General features: G+C 37.8%; 3 protein-coding genes and 1 long non-coding RNA gene across 7 annotated transcripts; 1 reads left to right on the forward strand and 3 right to left on the reverse strand.

Moving 5' to 3' along the window:
* Positions 1-491: 491 nt before the first annotated feature.
* On the reverse strand, positions 492-2,890 carry LOC147789346 (uncharacterized). Its single transcript, XR_015411948.1, has 3 exons — positions 2,635-2,890; positions 1,510-1,584; positions 492-1,077 (listed from the first exon to the last, which is right to left on the reverse strand). It is a non-coding gene; the product is annotated as an uncharacterized LOC147789346 (long non-coding RNA).
* LOC111811880 (transcription factor ABORTED MICROSPORES) lies at positions 1,574-5,310 on the forward strand. Of its 4 annotated transcripts, none has more exons than XM_023698920.2 (10): positions 1,574-1,717; positions 1,821-1,926; positions 2,001-2,115; positions 2,235-2,414; positions 2,503-2,581; positions 2,658-2,726; positions 2,870-3,595; positions 3,746-4,036; positions 4,132-4,308; positions 4,969-5,310. In XM_023698920.2, exons 3-10 carry the CDS (start codon positions 2,027-2,029, stop codon positions 5,188-5,190), a joined length of 1,833 nt encoding a protein of 610 aa, XP_023554688.2. In that variant the 5' UTR covers positions 1,574-1,717; positions 1,821-1,926; positions 2,001-2,026; the 3' UTR covers positions 5,191-5,310. The 4 variants fall into 4 exon arrangements, with proteins under 4 accessions (XP_023554688.2, XP_023554689.2, XP_086974177.1 ...); XM_023698921.2 differs by having other exon boundaries at positions 1,821-1,905; XM_087118051.1 differs by having other exon boundaries at positions 1,579-1,926.
* A 1,538-nt stretch (positions 5,311-6,848) lies between these two features.
* Positions 6,849-10,021, reverse strand: LOC111811883 (putative 26S proteasome non-ATPase regulatory subunit 3). The gene is made up of 9 exons (XM_023698925.2): positions 9,863-10,021; positions 9,673-9,765; positions 9,393-9,583; positions 9,147-9,287; positions 8,923-9,059; positions 8,736-8,790; positions 8,552-8,662; positions 7,938-8,177; positions 6,849-7,659 (listed from the first exon to the last, which is right to left on the reverse strand). The coding sequence occupies exons 2-9, from the start codon at positions 9,752-9,754 to the stop codon at positions 7,147-7,149; spliced, it is 1,470 nt and encodes a 489-aa protein (XP_023554693.2). The 5' UTR covers positions 9,755-9,765; positions 9,863-10,021; the 3' UTR covers positions 6,849-7,146.
* Positions 10,022-11,029: 1,008 nt separating this feature from the next.
* On the reverse strand, positions 11,030-14,664 carry LOC111811884 (monooxygenase 2). Its single transcript, XM_023698927.2, has 5 exons — positions 14,266-14,664; positions 14,095-14,157; positions 12,851-13,016; positions 11,838-12,066; positions 11,030-11,728 (listed from the first exon to the last, which is right to left on the reverse strand). The coding sequence occupies exons 1-5, from the start codon at positions 14,490-14,492 to the stop codon at positions 11,199-11,201; spliced, it is 1,215 nt and encodes a 404-aa protein (XP_023554695.2). The 5' UTR covers positions 14,493-14,664; the 3' UTR covers positions 11,030-11,198.
* Positions 14,665-15,125: the final 461 nt, after the last annotated feature.

Here is a 15,125-nt window from a genome sequence, read left to right on the forward strand (position 1 = left end):
ATATATATATATATATATAGGTTTTTTAGTTTTACAAATATAGTAAATTATCCGAAATTAGAATTCTATTTTTTTTTTTTCACTATTTAGATTTGACCCTCTTATTTTTTCAAATTATATATTTGATTTATTATTAAAATGCAAATAAATGTCTCAGGCTTATTCCAATTTGAGGTAATGTATATGATTCAAATATATGTGACCACATATAATTCTAAATTCCATAATCTATATCTCAAAAATTAATAGGACAATTAAAATAAAATGGCTGTTTAAAAATTTTTATACACTAAAATATGTATTTTTTTAAGTTAAAAACAAACTAGAATAAGAAATATTTTGAGAGTTTTTAAGTACAAAAAAAAAAAAAAAAAAAAAACAATTAAGGTAAAAGGATAATAATATTTTTTTTTTTTTTGAAAATAGGAATATGATTTTCTGAAATGGAATTAAAATGTTTTTATTTTACATTAATGATCCCATACCCGGTGAATTTACACGTTTTATACGTTTTTCAAATTTAGTGAGACGAGAAAATAAAAGTTTATTTAATTAAGTTTTCACTGATCATAATTAAATTTGAGTTTTTAATTGTGTTACTAGATCAGAATTATCAATCATGTTTAAAATTTATTGAGAATGCCTCGAAAATAAACGTGTTAGTTAGGTATACTAATTTTTCAAAGTGCATTAATTGCATTTATGGCTAACCTATAAATTTTTATACAAAAATGTATATATATATATATAGAATGTAGATGAGTTATACCCATTCCTTCTTAAATATAGATTTAAAAGCTTTAAATTGACCATATATGTAAGATAAATGAATTGTTTAAAAGTAATTTTTATATATAATTGTTCTTAAATTTTCACTCAATCAAAAATTAATTTAAAGAAATTTCAAACTCACTCGTAAACAAAGAATCTCATAAACAAAGATAGCAACCATTAAGTAATTAATTTTTAGAAAATAATGACGTTAAGAATAGAGATTTGAATCTCTTACCTCGAGAAGATTGACCCTCGGGAAGCAGCCACGCCTTTTTGTCTCACTCAACTTCTACTCGGAATGACCTAGGTTAAAAAATTAAATAAAATCAAAGTGAATAAAATTATATTTTTGTGCAATAATCACTTGCAAAATCTCAAACAAAGTCCATGACCTCAGATAGAAACAAGTGTCAACGTGTGTGTGTGTGTGTGTGTGTGAGCACTTTGACATATAAAGCATGTAAAGATGTAAGCATGTCTGTGGGTACACAACAATACAAGCACATACTTGTTAAAAGCATTCAGATCTGAGTCAAGCTATGCTAAATAAGGAGTAGTTGAGAAGTCATGAAAGAAGATGCAAGAACTAAAAAGAATGCATATAAAATAAGCTTAGGAAGGGAAGGGAAGGGAAGGGAAGGGAAGGGAAGGGAAGGGAAGGCAGTTGGGGTATCTTAGCTCATGCAATCTGTTCCTCCCATCATTACCAACTCATAATCCATCTTACTTACTTACTTTTAAGAAACTGAAAGCAAAAAAGAATATCATAAAAAGCCTCTGTTTCTCATGCATGGCCTGCAGTTCACCTACCTGAATTTGAAGCAACAACCAATTATATAAACAGAAACAATTGTAGAACAAAAAAGTACTACTTTCTACTTTTCTCTCTGTTTCTAAGTAAATGGCAAAAGGAGGTGGAGATTTGGTAGGCCCTTAGTCTGAGGTGGGTTTTTGTCTGATGAAGCTTTGGGGGTGTGATGCCATTCCTATGGTCCAGTAGTTAACTATTGCTATCACTTCAAATCTTTACTTTGGTTTTTTCTCAGCATTGCTAAGGTTTTCAGAGCACTTCAGGGGGGATCCTTCCTGTCGTCTTCTAGGTCCTTGGGGGGAACTGTTTCATTCAAACCTGTACTGTGTATAAGATTTTGAGTATGATTCTCTTGACCAAATCTATCTATTATTGAGAGGTTTCTAATTCCTCTGCTTTCTATCAATAAATGCAGGAGATTCTAATCATAGTATTGGCATCATGCAAAGCCTGATGGAGAGACTAAGACCCCTTGTGGGTAGTAAAAGCTGGGACTATTGTGTTCTATGGAAATTGAGCCAAGATCAGAGGTAGAGTTTACTACTTTGTTTCCTTTCTCTCTCTCTATCACTCCCAAATTTAGCTTTTAACTCTGTTTCAGCCGTTCGGGATCCACCCGATTTCTCAAAAGCCTTCTCTTTTGTTTCAGATGTGTTGAATGGATGGACTGCTGTTGTGCTGGGACTGAGAATGGGCAAAATGGTGGAGAAGAACTTGGGTTTCCTGTTTCTCAAGTCATTCCATGTAGGGACACTGCATATCCACACCCAAGAGCCAGTTCTTGTGATCTTCTTGCTCAGCTGCCATGTTCTGTGCCTCTAAATTCTGGGTATCTAATTGATATTTATCATCTCCACATACCCTCCCCTTCCTCCTCTCTCTCTCTCTCTTTCTCTCAGTTGTTCTTTGTTGAACAGGGTTTACATACAGACACTGCTATCAAATGAACCTAAATGGCTACTCTTCTCCAATGCCATGGATTCAACCGCACTGGATGTGAGTAGCATTCACAGGAGAAACAGTACCACAGGTTGCAACAAATAGCTTACATTTTTTTTCGTTCTCTTTGCAGGAAACAGCGGGAACCAGGGTGTTAATTCCATTTCCATTTGGACTAGTGGAGCTGTTCGTCGCTAAACATGTATACACATACACTTCAAGTAATCTCATTCTTTTAAAGGGATTGAATTACAAAAATAGCTAAACTGCAGCAACATGTTTATTACACATACACATACATGTTTTTCTATAATGTATTTAGACAGATTCCCTCTGTTCTCACAGGCATCTGAAGATCAGCATGTCATAGATTTTGTAACAATTCAATGCAGCATTTCTGTTGAGCAAGAAGCCATTATTAATTCAAGCAACATGGATACAAGTTTCTCTGTTGATGTAAATGCAACAAACGAAATCCAATCAAAGCCGTTTGTAGCAGATCGGAATGCTGTTCTAAAAGATCCTGAAATTCAATTTGAGGCACCAGGTTCCGCCACACCAACATTAGAAAACGCCAATGTGGGTTATGATATCTCATTAGACAGAATCCGCCTCTGCAGTTCTCCTATGAATTTCTTGCAACAGTTCAATTATAGCTCAGAAAACAGAAATAAGAATGAAATTTTCAATGAATGCTCACAGGATTCATTCCTTACGGATAAGCAGGGAAACCCTTACAAGTTTTCAGCTGAAAATGAGTTCCAAGAGGTGGATACGATGCAGGGGTCCTTAATGAACACATCAAACATTCATGTGCAGTTAAAGGAGAACAGTGAATGCAAAGAGCAGCAAGGGGAAGAAAAGGACTTGGTCAAACATGAAAATGGAAGGTCTGATTCAATCTCCGATTGCAGTGATCAGATCGATGACGAAGATGATGCAATCGCAAAGTACCGCCGGAGGACTGGGCAGGGTCCTCAATCAAAGAACCTTGTTGCTGAGAGGAAGAGAAGAAAGAAACTCAATGAGCGGCTGTATAATCTCCGAGCATTGGTTCCCAAAATTTCTAAGGTGATTACCTCTACACCCTGTTCAGATCACTAGAAACTATCAAGGAAAATGAAACAAAACAGCTTCCTACTTCTTAAATCAGTTTATATCCCAAATGACAAACTGATGCTTATATTATCTTCTAATGCATAGTTTCTGTGGATTTCTCAGATGGACAAAGCCTCAATACTTGGTGATGCAATTGATTTTGTGAAGGAGTTGCAAAAGCAAGTCAAGGAACTCCAAGATGAACTGGAAGAACATACAGATGATGAAAACGGTAAAACTGTAGTTTCAGGAAACAATGGAAACCAAAATAGTGTCCAGCTACCTGAGTTTCTGAGCCAAAATGATAAAGCTCAAAACAATTACCATATGGGAGTACTGGGAAGTGGAAGTATTTTGAAGCAAAATCATCAGGACACTGAAGGTACTAACAATGACAAGACACAACAGATGGAGGTATATATATAAGAAGTTAATTGTAGAAAAAAGCAACTGTCATTGCCCGTATTCACTGCAGATGCTAAAATAGAAGTGAAATTGAATAATTGCAGCCGCAAGTGGAAGTGGCTCAGATTGATGGGAACGAGTTCTTTGTGAAGGTTTTCTGCGAGAACAAGCGAGGCGGGTTTATGAGGTTAATGGAGGCCTTAAATGCTCTTGGCTTGGAAGTAACAAATGCAAATGTGACCAGCTATAGAGGCCTCGTATCTAATGTTTTCAAAGTTGGGGTAAGCAAACTTTTCATCTCCCAAACATTTGCATCCTTTCTAGAAATCAAAACAATAAAACAAACAAGTGAGTCATTCAAACTAATCGGAATGTCAACTAGCACATAACTCAACTGGTTAATGGATACGTCCTTGACCAAGAGTTTAGGGGTTCGGGAATGTGTGATCCCACATTGGTTGGGGAGGAGAACGAAACAACCTTTATAAGGGTGTGGAAACCTCTCCTTAGCAAACGCGTTTTAAAAACCTTGAGGGGAAGCTTGAAGATGACAATATCTGCTAGCGGTGGGCTTGGACCGTTACAAATGGTCTCAGAGCCAGACACCGAGCGATGTGCCAGCGAGGAGGCTGTTCCCCGAAGGGGGTAGACACGAGGTGGTGTGCCATTAAGGACACTGGGCCTCAAGGGGGGTGGATTTGGTGGGGTCCCACATCGATTGGAGAAAGGAACAAGTGCCAGCGAGGACGTTGGGCCTTGAAGGGGGTGAATTGTGAGATCCCACATCGATTGGGGAGGAGAACGAAACACCCTTTATAAGGGTATGAAAACCTCTCCCTAGCAGACGCGTTTTAAGAACTTTAAGGGGAAGCCCGAAAGAACTAGCCCATCAGGTATTAATCAATGATTCAATAATGACTTGAGTAACATTTTGGTGGCAGAAGAAGGACAGTGAAATGGTTCAAGCGGATGATGTAAGAGACTCCTTGCTGGAGATAACAAAGTACCCATGCAGAGGGTGGGCAGAAATAGTCAAGGCACCAGAGTGCATTGGAAGCCGCATGGAGCCCAACCCCCACCCCCACCCCCACCAGCACCAGACCCAGAATCCATTTCAAGACAAAGCTATCATCAATTCACGCCTCCATCTCCTTAATGATTAACTCCTAGTTCTTCTTCCCTCTTTATACTCAAGCAAAAGCACCGAATACAGACTATATTTATTTGTTCTCGCTAATACTTCGTAGTACATCCACCCTAATAAACAATGATGAACACGCAAATCATATCCACAAGCATATGCTGTCGAATAATCAAAATCAATTACCTCCTAGTGACGAGTGAGGGAGGCCGTGTAAGATAATGCATGACCATATCAACAAACTCTAGCCCAGATTGCTCTACTCGGCCATGAAATTCGATGAAATCTTCAACAAAATTACGAATAGGAGCAGAAGCTCGAGACTAAAATTACTTTAACTGTCTACGCAATCGCACAAATTCACAGAAACAGAAAGAAAGAACATCGACATTGCTAGTATGTCAAGTTTAAGAGAAAGCCAATGGATTCAGGGAATTTTTCCAGTCTAAAGCCTCAAACCGAGCAGAAGAAACCAATTCTATTGAAAAGTACAGAAATGGAAATCAAACAAGGTAATATCAAGAATGTCGAGAATCTGAAAATGTTGTGGAAGAAAAAGAATCACTTACATTGGCATAAGAATGTCGATTCAGAGGATTGTGAGAAGCTTTGGGAACTGGTTTTAAACGAAGATCATGAAGATCATGAAGATCATCAAACTTCTCTAATAAATGGGAATTAGTTTGTACGATTACTTCTTCTTACCTCTTCACTAATAATTGATTATAATTTCTTGCCATTTAGTTGAAATTAAAAACATGTTTAATATTATATTTTTAACCCCATTTTCATACCATTAAAGTTAATTTTTTAATTAATAAAAACAAAATTTTAAAATTATTATTTTTTATTTACAGATTGCACCATATAATTCTACAACAGAGTGCACCATAGAGCCTTCATTGAGCCTCTTTATCTAGAGCCTCTTTATCTGGAGCTCTCGAACAACCTCCTTTTAATCGAAGCTCGCTCCCTCTGAAGCCCTCGAACAAAATACCCCTTTAGATTATAATAATTTAAATACAAGACATCTTAATTTTTACTTTGGTCACCAGGCTTTTTCATACGAAAGCAATCACGGTGCACATGCACTTGATTATACGATAGTACATAAGATCTCTTAAAAAAAAATATCGAAAACCACCGCATTTTAACAGTTTCATAACAATCGATGGATATGAATTCAAATCTATATTTCTCATGTTGTATATTTCATGTGGCAGGTAAGAAAATTACTTCCAAAACTTTTGCAGAAAGTATGAGCACCATTTCAAGACGTTTGGCTTCAGTTCAGCCATTTGAGTGATCAACCACAAAACCACTAACGTGTAGAACTGAAACTTCAATACCGTGTCGAAGCCATCGATAGCTACCGTTACTTTACTGCTGTGTCTACAGTCATCTAATACGAATGAGATCAAAAAGGTCATCAGTCACAGTTACTTTACTGCTGTGTCTACGGTCATCTAATACGAATGAGATAAAAAAGGCCATCAGCCACCGTTACTTTACTGCTGTGTCTCGGTCATTTAATATTGTAAAACATGTTAAACTATTTCGAACCGAGTTTTGATTAGACTAAAGTATGAAATAAAAGAACATGAAAGAAAATTCTAATGAGCTTTTGAGAACTATTGGAGTTGGGGATTTATGCAACCTAGAATTGTGCAGCACATTGAGTTAAGAAAACCCATGTGAAAGGCTCCCATAATATCAACTACAAAATGGCATGATCAAAATCCAAAAGCTCATGTTACAATTTAGAAGAGTTGCACCAAATAAGATGGACATCTCAAGTATGTTCTATGAATGAAACAACCGGTGTGGCGTTACGAACACGATAGATTCATGGTAAAAAAAAGGGAAAAAGATGATTGAATCAATGCATCAAAAACTTTCTGATCAGCATACCTGGATGAAGTTGTACATCTGATTGGCTCCCATGACTCGACTTGAGCTGAGTCTCGCACTGAATCAGTTAAAAGTCGTCATCGTCTTCTTCGGCTATATGCTTAGCAAGTTCTTGCTCCTGCTGCTGTCTTTCTCTCCTTTTCTCAGCACTTTCTTTTTCTTTGTGGGAGTTTGGTGGGAACCTGAGAGCACGAACTGCCTCATTGTGCATATTCAGGCAGAATGCAATCCTTGAGTTGAAGGCAATTTGAGGCTCATTGGTAGAGTAGATGTCTCCAGTCTCCTTGGATACCATCCATCCCTTCGCGTGATCAACCGTGGCATCAATTGCTCCATCTCGGATTGCCTTAGAGACGATACTCTCGGCATCAGCAATAGGATTTTCAGAGTCCAGTCTCAGCTTTTTAGCAATATCAGCCAGAGAAATGCGCGAATATGATATGCTAATGTTGCGCAGCCCAGTTCTGATTACATTATGTCGCAGCCTCACGATCAAATTGTTGGTTCGATCTGAGCTGAAAGTACTAGAGAACTTATCAGCAACAGTTCTGAAAAGCTCCAAGTCGCCAATTCTCACAGCCTGAAATAAAAAACATTGTTAATAAAAGAGCAGAAAAGACAACTGACAAATGACAAGGGAGTTCACTATAATTCATATGAAGAGGCCAATTCAAGTGTTTTTATTTTTTCTTCACAGAGAAAAGAGAGGAAGAGAGGAACGATGGAGGAGGGAGCGGTGGGAGGTTTGGGGCCAACATGTTACTATTGGTAATTGGATTTCTTCGCAGTAACGCAATCACCAACCTAACCATTTCCGAAGACATAAAATGGTCGAATATTTCTCTAACTTAAACTTACATTTGTAAGTTCAAAGTATGGCCTCAGAGCTGTCTCCATGCCTTTCTGCATGAAAACAGTCCTCTCAGGGATTTCTCCTAACAATAAGCGAACAATGATTGCCCATTTGTTGCATTGTACTCGAAAACCAAGAGCTGCAATAGGTGCTTTTCGGGCAGCTTGTAGAAGAGACTCCTTCGCATCTGTATATTCCAGCTGAATGGTCCTGATCTTGCCTAGGTAAAATAGGTACCTACAGAACTGTGCTAGAAACCAAAATTCATAAGATACTTGACAAAAATATTAAATTCTAGGATATTTATACCATACAAAACATCACTAAAAATTATTACATTAAAAAAAACGCCTGAATTCTTCTTACGCCTAGACATTACAAACTGCAATCATCATTGCTCAAAAGCATGTAGGCATGTAAAAATCGACAACTTCAAAACTCATCGCTAGAACTATTTAACGAGCCAAGTAACTTATGTTACAAGCATTTATACTGAAGAATGCTGCATAATATTGCAGCATAACTTTCTTAAATCCACAGATACTTGTTTTAGCAAAAGATAAAATAATGATAATAATAATAATGATTGAAAGAAAAAGACAATCGTCCTTAAACTTGCCTGCTGGTTTGAGTGAGCTTCAAATCGGGGTGCCTTGGACCTCAACTTCTCTGCTTGATCATAAAGATTGTAATGGAGGTAATTTCGAAGTAGTAGGTTGAGGAGGGTTTCCTATATCACATTGTTACCACTATATAAGGCACCATAATATGGTATTGACTGATAGAAAAATGAAGAAAATTACCTGACCCAATTCATCATGGCGTAACGTTGCAATGCGATGCAGGGCCAGGAGGTTACTGTCAATCAAAGTTTTCCATGTTACGAAATGAGTATCAATACACTCTACTCTGGAATCAAACCACCAGAATCATAGAAATGTATGAAATTAACTAACATAACTCTAATAAAATCTTAAGTTATAAACCTACCCTCTTATTTCAGCAAGATCACCGGTGAGTTCGTAGCTAAGTGAGTAATAAAAGTAAAGCCTAGATGATAGCACATCAACCGTTCTTCTATTCAAGTTCTTCAATCGGGCAATGCTAGCTGAAGCACAAGCCTTAGCCTGAAAATATCCGGCAAGTTTTCAGGAGTCAATACCACAGTTCAGGCAAAATAGGAAAACCCCTGATGGATAAGAGGAATACATCACCTCGCCATATTTCTTCTGATCAATCAGAAATACTAGCAAAAGCAAATAGCAGAAAATCTCTATCTCAGGTAAGGGATGTTTTACAGGTGCCTGAGTTAATGCCTTTGTTTCCGAGTCAACATCCATTTCGTAGTCATCCTCCTAACCAATTGTTAAACAAAGCTTATTACAGCGTTTTACGATCTTTAGAACAGGGAATTGCATCATGCAGACAAACAACAATGTTTCCATTAAATTTCGATTTACCTTCGGAATAAATGATGATAACCTTGTGTGCACATCGGATCCTGGCGGGAGAGCAAAATTCAGAAATGGAGAAAGAACAGACGCCTTCAATTTCTGCCTCAACGCCATAGTCAGACGAATAGCTCGAACGATTCGCCGGACTTCCCGAGCATACGCACCGGTTTCAAGAAGCGACACAATCTCTTTCAAATCTGATCGAAAGAAATCGTTAACAAATTTCAAAATCAAGGCCACTAAGAATTCGACAAAACATGAGAAAATGCAGATAAAGCTCTAATACGTTGTAACGTTGAAGGAGAAGTTGGAGCAGCAGAAGAAGAAATGGGAGGAGGAAGCTCCTTCATCTCAGCGTCTTGCGTCATCTTCGCAAATTCTGTATGAAATCCACAAAACTACACAACTGAGTCGACAAGATTTCGAATGGAGAAACAGAAGAAAGAAACTAGATCGATAGATGAAACAAATTAAACCTCGAATTCAGAGAAAGCCGGAGATTTTGCTGTATAAAGCGACTGGAGATGGCACAAGGGTTTCTTGAGGTTGCCTCGTAAGCAAGAAGCAAACCATACAATAAGTTTTATTTTTTAAAAACAAATTAAAAAATTATTTATAAAATTTTACTTATCTCAGTCCCATAGTTTTAAAACACTTCAAGTTGTGACGGTGGAGTGCTATTACTGGCATGGTGGGGTCACCCATAATGATTTAGAGCGGACAATATCTACTAATGGTTGACTTAGGGCGTTACAAATGATATTAGCGTAAATCACTAAATGTTGCAAGGCATTGACCGGAGTAGGAGTAGGACTAGACCCTTTTCATAATAGATAAAACTATGAACTTGGGCTGCTACAAATAGTAACATAGCCAATTAACAGATGGTGCGAGACACTGGCCGGAGTAGGACTAGACCCTCTCCATAGTATACGTGTTTTAAAACTGTGAGGCTGTGGGGTTAGGCTATTACAAACAAATGGTATTAGAGTTAGTCCTCAGACGATGTGAGACACTAGTCAGAGTAGGGCTAGACTCTCTCTATAGTAGACATGTTTTAAAACCGTGAAACTGATGACGATACGCAACGAGTTAAGGCAGACAATATCCGCTAACGACGGGTTTGAGCTGTTGCAAAATTTTTATAAAATACATGAATTACTTTGTTTTATTGCAAATTGATTTTGAGAAGCAATGGGTTTGAGCTGTAGCAAAATTTTTATAAAATACATGAATTACTTTTTTTTTATTATTATTGCAAATTGATTTTGAGAAGCAACTTGACGTATAAAATACATGAATTACTTTTTTTTTATTATTATTGCAAATTGATTTTGAGAAGCAACTAGACGTTTATTTAATAAAAAATTTTAGAAAAGAGATTCAAACCTGATATTAAATCTCACCTCATTAGTGTCTGATCCTGAGATGTGAATCATCCAAAGCACATTAGCATGGCATACTTCTCCTGGGTTTGAAACCAAACTTCTCCTCGGGAGGATAGATGGGTCGATTCAGGTGAGATCCAATGTAGATCCAATTTTCTATTCACTCGTGGGATCCGGGCGGTCCGAGGGGATCACCTCGCCTCCTCTCTTCTCGAGAATCAATACATCCCTTATCAGTATATGGACAGCTATCTCTCGAGCACAAGTTTAAGTTCGACCTCAATGGAAAAATAAAACGGAGCACCTAACAACGTATCTTCACAGACCAAGAACTACAAGATCGCCCCTTTCATTCTGGAGTGATGGAGGGATCGTACCATTCGAACCCCGTAACCCTAAAATACATAACAATTAGTTGAATACATCAAGTAAGTGTCCCACAATCAAAAGCATAGAACTTCATTAATAAACCAACAAGAAAATCAGCCAAGATGTTATCCCTCAAGTAATTCATTAATTTCCCTTCACTCTCTTGAATTGAACCAACCACATAAGATGTAGCAATGAGCTTAATGCATCTCCATCTCCTTTCTTTTGCATATTTCTCTAACCCCTTCTCAATTCTCTTATATTCCTCTTCCCCTCCTCCCATTGGATTCCTCAACATAGCTTCGGCTAAACATCGAGCAAGAACGACGCCATCTTCCAATGCAGAACAACCTCCTTGTCCGAGATCTGGGGTCATCGAGTGAAGCGCATCGCCCGCAATACAAACGTTGCCTCGAGAAAAGTCATTCCAAACAAGCTCCCAAGGTTGTCTACATCTCAATGGCAACGACACAAAAGAATCAACTTTAGTGTCTTCAACAACGGCCCTTACTCGATCAGGTACCTTTCCGAGCTTGCTCAAAATATGCTGCTTTAGTCTAACTGGGTTCTCTTCAATCTCCTTCCCTTCGAGTTTCACAATGTGTTAGGAATACAATACGAGAAGATATAACGAGTATTATTACGACGTTAAGAAAGGTGTGTGTAATGATTTCTCGTGTTCGGAGGGGCTAACCTTGTTTGGAGGAATGCCAAGTGCTAAACCAATAGACAGTGTTGGCATTACATGGCATAACACCAAAGCGAAGACCTTTGCTGAAAAACCACATGAAATTATTCTCAAATCCATGGCCATTCTCGTATGTTGTAATCCCTCTAGTAGCGTTTCTGCCTGACAAAGAAGGCTTCTTGAAGCCCAGCCACTTAGCAACCACAGACTTCACTCCATCACACCCAATCAACACCTTTTTCCAATTTCCCCAAAAGAGTTAGCATCATGGCCAAGCCCAACAAAAACCCGTTTTATATATGTAAAAACGCACATAGAACGTTGACATGACTACTAATGAATCAGATTAGTATTTATATAACCGTTGTGTAACAGCCCAAGCTCACCGCTAATAGATATTGTCCTCTTTGGGCTTTCTCTTTTGGGATTCCCCTCAAGGTTTTTAAAACGCGTTTGTTAGAGAGAGGTTTCCACGCCTTGATAAAGAATGTTTCGTTCCCCCTCCAATCTGATGTGGGATCTCAGAATCCACTCTCATTCGGGGCCAGCGTCTTCCCTGGCACACCGTCTAGTGTCCACTCCCTTCGGGACTCATACCATTGTGAGATCCCACATCGGTTGGAGAGGAGACCAAAACATTCTTTATAAAGGTGTGGAAACCTCTCCCTAGCAGACGTGTTTTAAAACCTTGAGGCGAAACTCAGAAGAGAAAACCCAAAGAAGACAATATCTACTACCGATGGACTTAGGCTCTTATACGTTGTATAAGAAAGGTTCTTTAACAAAAAAGACAGTTCGATCTATCATTTTTGTTCTTATTCTTTGATTTTCATTTACGTTAGAATCTTAGAGAGTAAGAACTCAATTATTCGATACGACCCCGTCTCTCCGTCACACACAATCAACACCCTTTTTCCACAACAGACAGGCATATCAGATCAGAAAGAACACTTCTAGTTTTAGAGCAATCATTCAACAACTAAACATGGCGGCTATGGCTTAAAAAGTAAATAATTTACCTTGGTTTTGAGAAGGGTTCCATCAGCAAGCTGCAGAAGCTTAAGAAAGCCAGCTGATTCTTCAATGGAAACAAGCTTGGAGGAGTATCGAATGGTGCCTTTCGGAAGATCCATTGCAAGTGCTTCTAATAATGACTTTCTCATTACAGTTCTGGCTTCTTGGTCTCTGTGCTCAAACAATAATTCTACTATTAATCAACACTTTAAACAGGGCGGCTGTGACATATTTGGTAACAATTATTGTTTGTGTTAGGATCGATATCCGTTGTTAGCTCTGATACCAATTGTTAGGATCGCTCAACAACGCACACACTCAATCAAGATGAACATAAAGAACAGGAGAGAGAAAATACAAAGAGAAATATTGGCTAAAAGTTTTATAAAGAGAAATATTGACTCAAAGTTTTATTACTGATGACTTTAGGTATGTACAACACCAACAGGAGAGAGAAATATGAGGAATATTGGCTAAAAGTTTTATCATTTACTAAATATAGTTTCCAAAGATTTAACCTACGAGATGGATTGTGATATCCTACATCGGTTGGAGACGGGTGTTAGTTGAACACGACTCTCCACAATGGTATGATATTGTCCCCTTTGAGCATAAGCTCTGTGACTTTGCTCTGGGCTCCCCAAAAGGCCTCATACACATGGAGCTTAGTATTCCTTAATTATATACCCATGATCATTCCCTAACTTAGCCGAGGTGGGACTTTCATCCAAAATGGGAACGAAATATTCTTTATAATAGTGTGGAAATTTCTCCGTAGCAGATTCGTTTTAAAACCTTAAGGAGAAGTCCGAAAGTAAAATTTCAAAGAGGACTGTATTAGTGGGCTTGAACGGTGGACTTTAACTATTACAAAAATCGAGAAACAAGAAACCCATTTTGATTCTAAAAAATTAGAAGCAAGAAACCCAAATATTGTCAAACAAGCACAACTAATTTTTCATGTTTCTTGCTTCTCGTTTTTTTTTTTTTTTTTTTTTTTTTTTTTTTTTTTTTTTTGTATGATAATGAAAAACACAATTATATTTAGCCACTATTTTTTGCAATGAATAATTATTTTTTAGTTCTTATGTTCTAAAGATTTAAATTAAAAATGTAATTTTTTTTATAACGAAAATTATTTTTATAATTAAATATTCAAATATTTATACTGTATTTATTTTAAAATATTAAAAAACTCTAAAACAATTTTAGAAAAATGAGAAACAATCAACAAATACAGAAATCTCACCCGCGAGCCGTAAAGCGCAGATTCGAAGTTGGAAGCCCCGAAACCGCAGAGAACGTCACGTTTCTACGAACAACGAAGCCAAGAAACAGAAATCGAGACTCAAATTAACGGAAACAAAAAGGAAAATTCTAGAATCGAAGTATTACGAAACGAATGAAGCGCAAGAACTACCCGGCGAGGCGATCGTGGTGGCGGCGGAGGGAATCGGCGACTCCCAAGGCGTCGAGAGCCTTCCAAGCGTTATTCCATGTCGTCAAAGCATATCCAGCGGCTCTCAAAGAATCGGAAGTTTCTAACACTAAGCTTCGAATTCCTAACCTGTGAAGCCCTAAGGCAGTGGCGAGGCCTGCGATTCCCGCTCCGACGATCACTATGTCTTCGACAGCCGCTGCTTCCATGATTGATGCAGAGAAATCGGTTTGGCCTTGAAATTAATGGCGAAAGGATTATGAATTGTAGCCCACCGTTTAGTTTCCCGGTTGAAGAAATGTTGTTAGAGAGGATAAATCATTGGAGGCAGTGCTCCAATAATTGCATTTTGTGGCGGGCTCTATTGCAAGCCGCCACAATGGAGTATTTTGTTGTTTAGTAAAAATATATTTTTCCTCCCTCCCAATTTTTTTTTTTTTTTTGTCTTGAATTTTTTTAATAAAATAGTTCGTAGTGACTCAAATTGATCAATAATGTTGCAGTTTGTGTTGGTAGTTATAGGGCTCTTTTAAGTGAACGGAGAAACTGCTAGCAAGTATTGTCGGTAACAGTCCAAGTCCACCGCTAATAGATACTGTCTATTATATTACGTATCGACGTCAGCCTCACATTTTTAAAACGCGTCTGACCCCACCTCACATTTTAAAAAATTTAAACTATTTTCAAGAGCTTAAAGAACTAAAATTGTAACTTATAAAAGGATCACGGGGTTGAGGACGCCAAATATAATCCACGTCCCTATTCTTGGCCCCGACCCCATTTAGGTTACGAGGAAAAATCTTCTCCATTCCTATTTAAACAGAGATACCATGACCCGAGGA

The sequence above is a fragment of the Cucurbita pepo genome, chromosome 15 (assembly GCF_057944985.1).
Source record: "Cucurbita pepo subsp. pepo isolate OVF chromosome 15, ASM5794498v1, whole genome shotgun sequence".
Classification (NCBI taxonomy): Eukaryota; Viridiplantae; Streptophyta; class Magnoliopsida; order Cucurbitales; family Cucurbitaceae; genus Cucurbita; species Cucurbita pepo.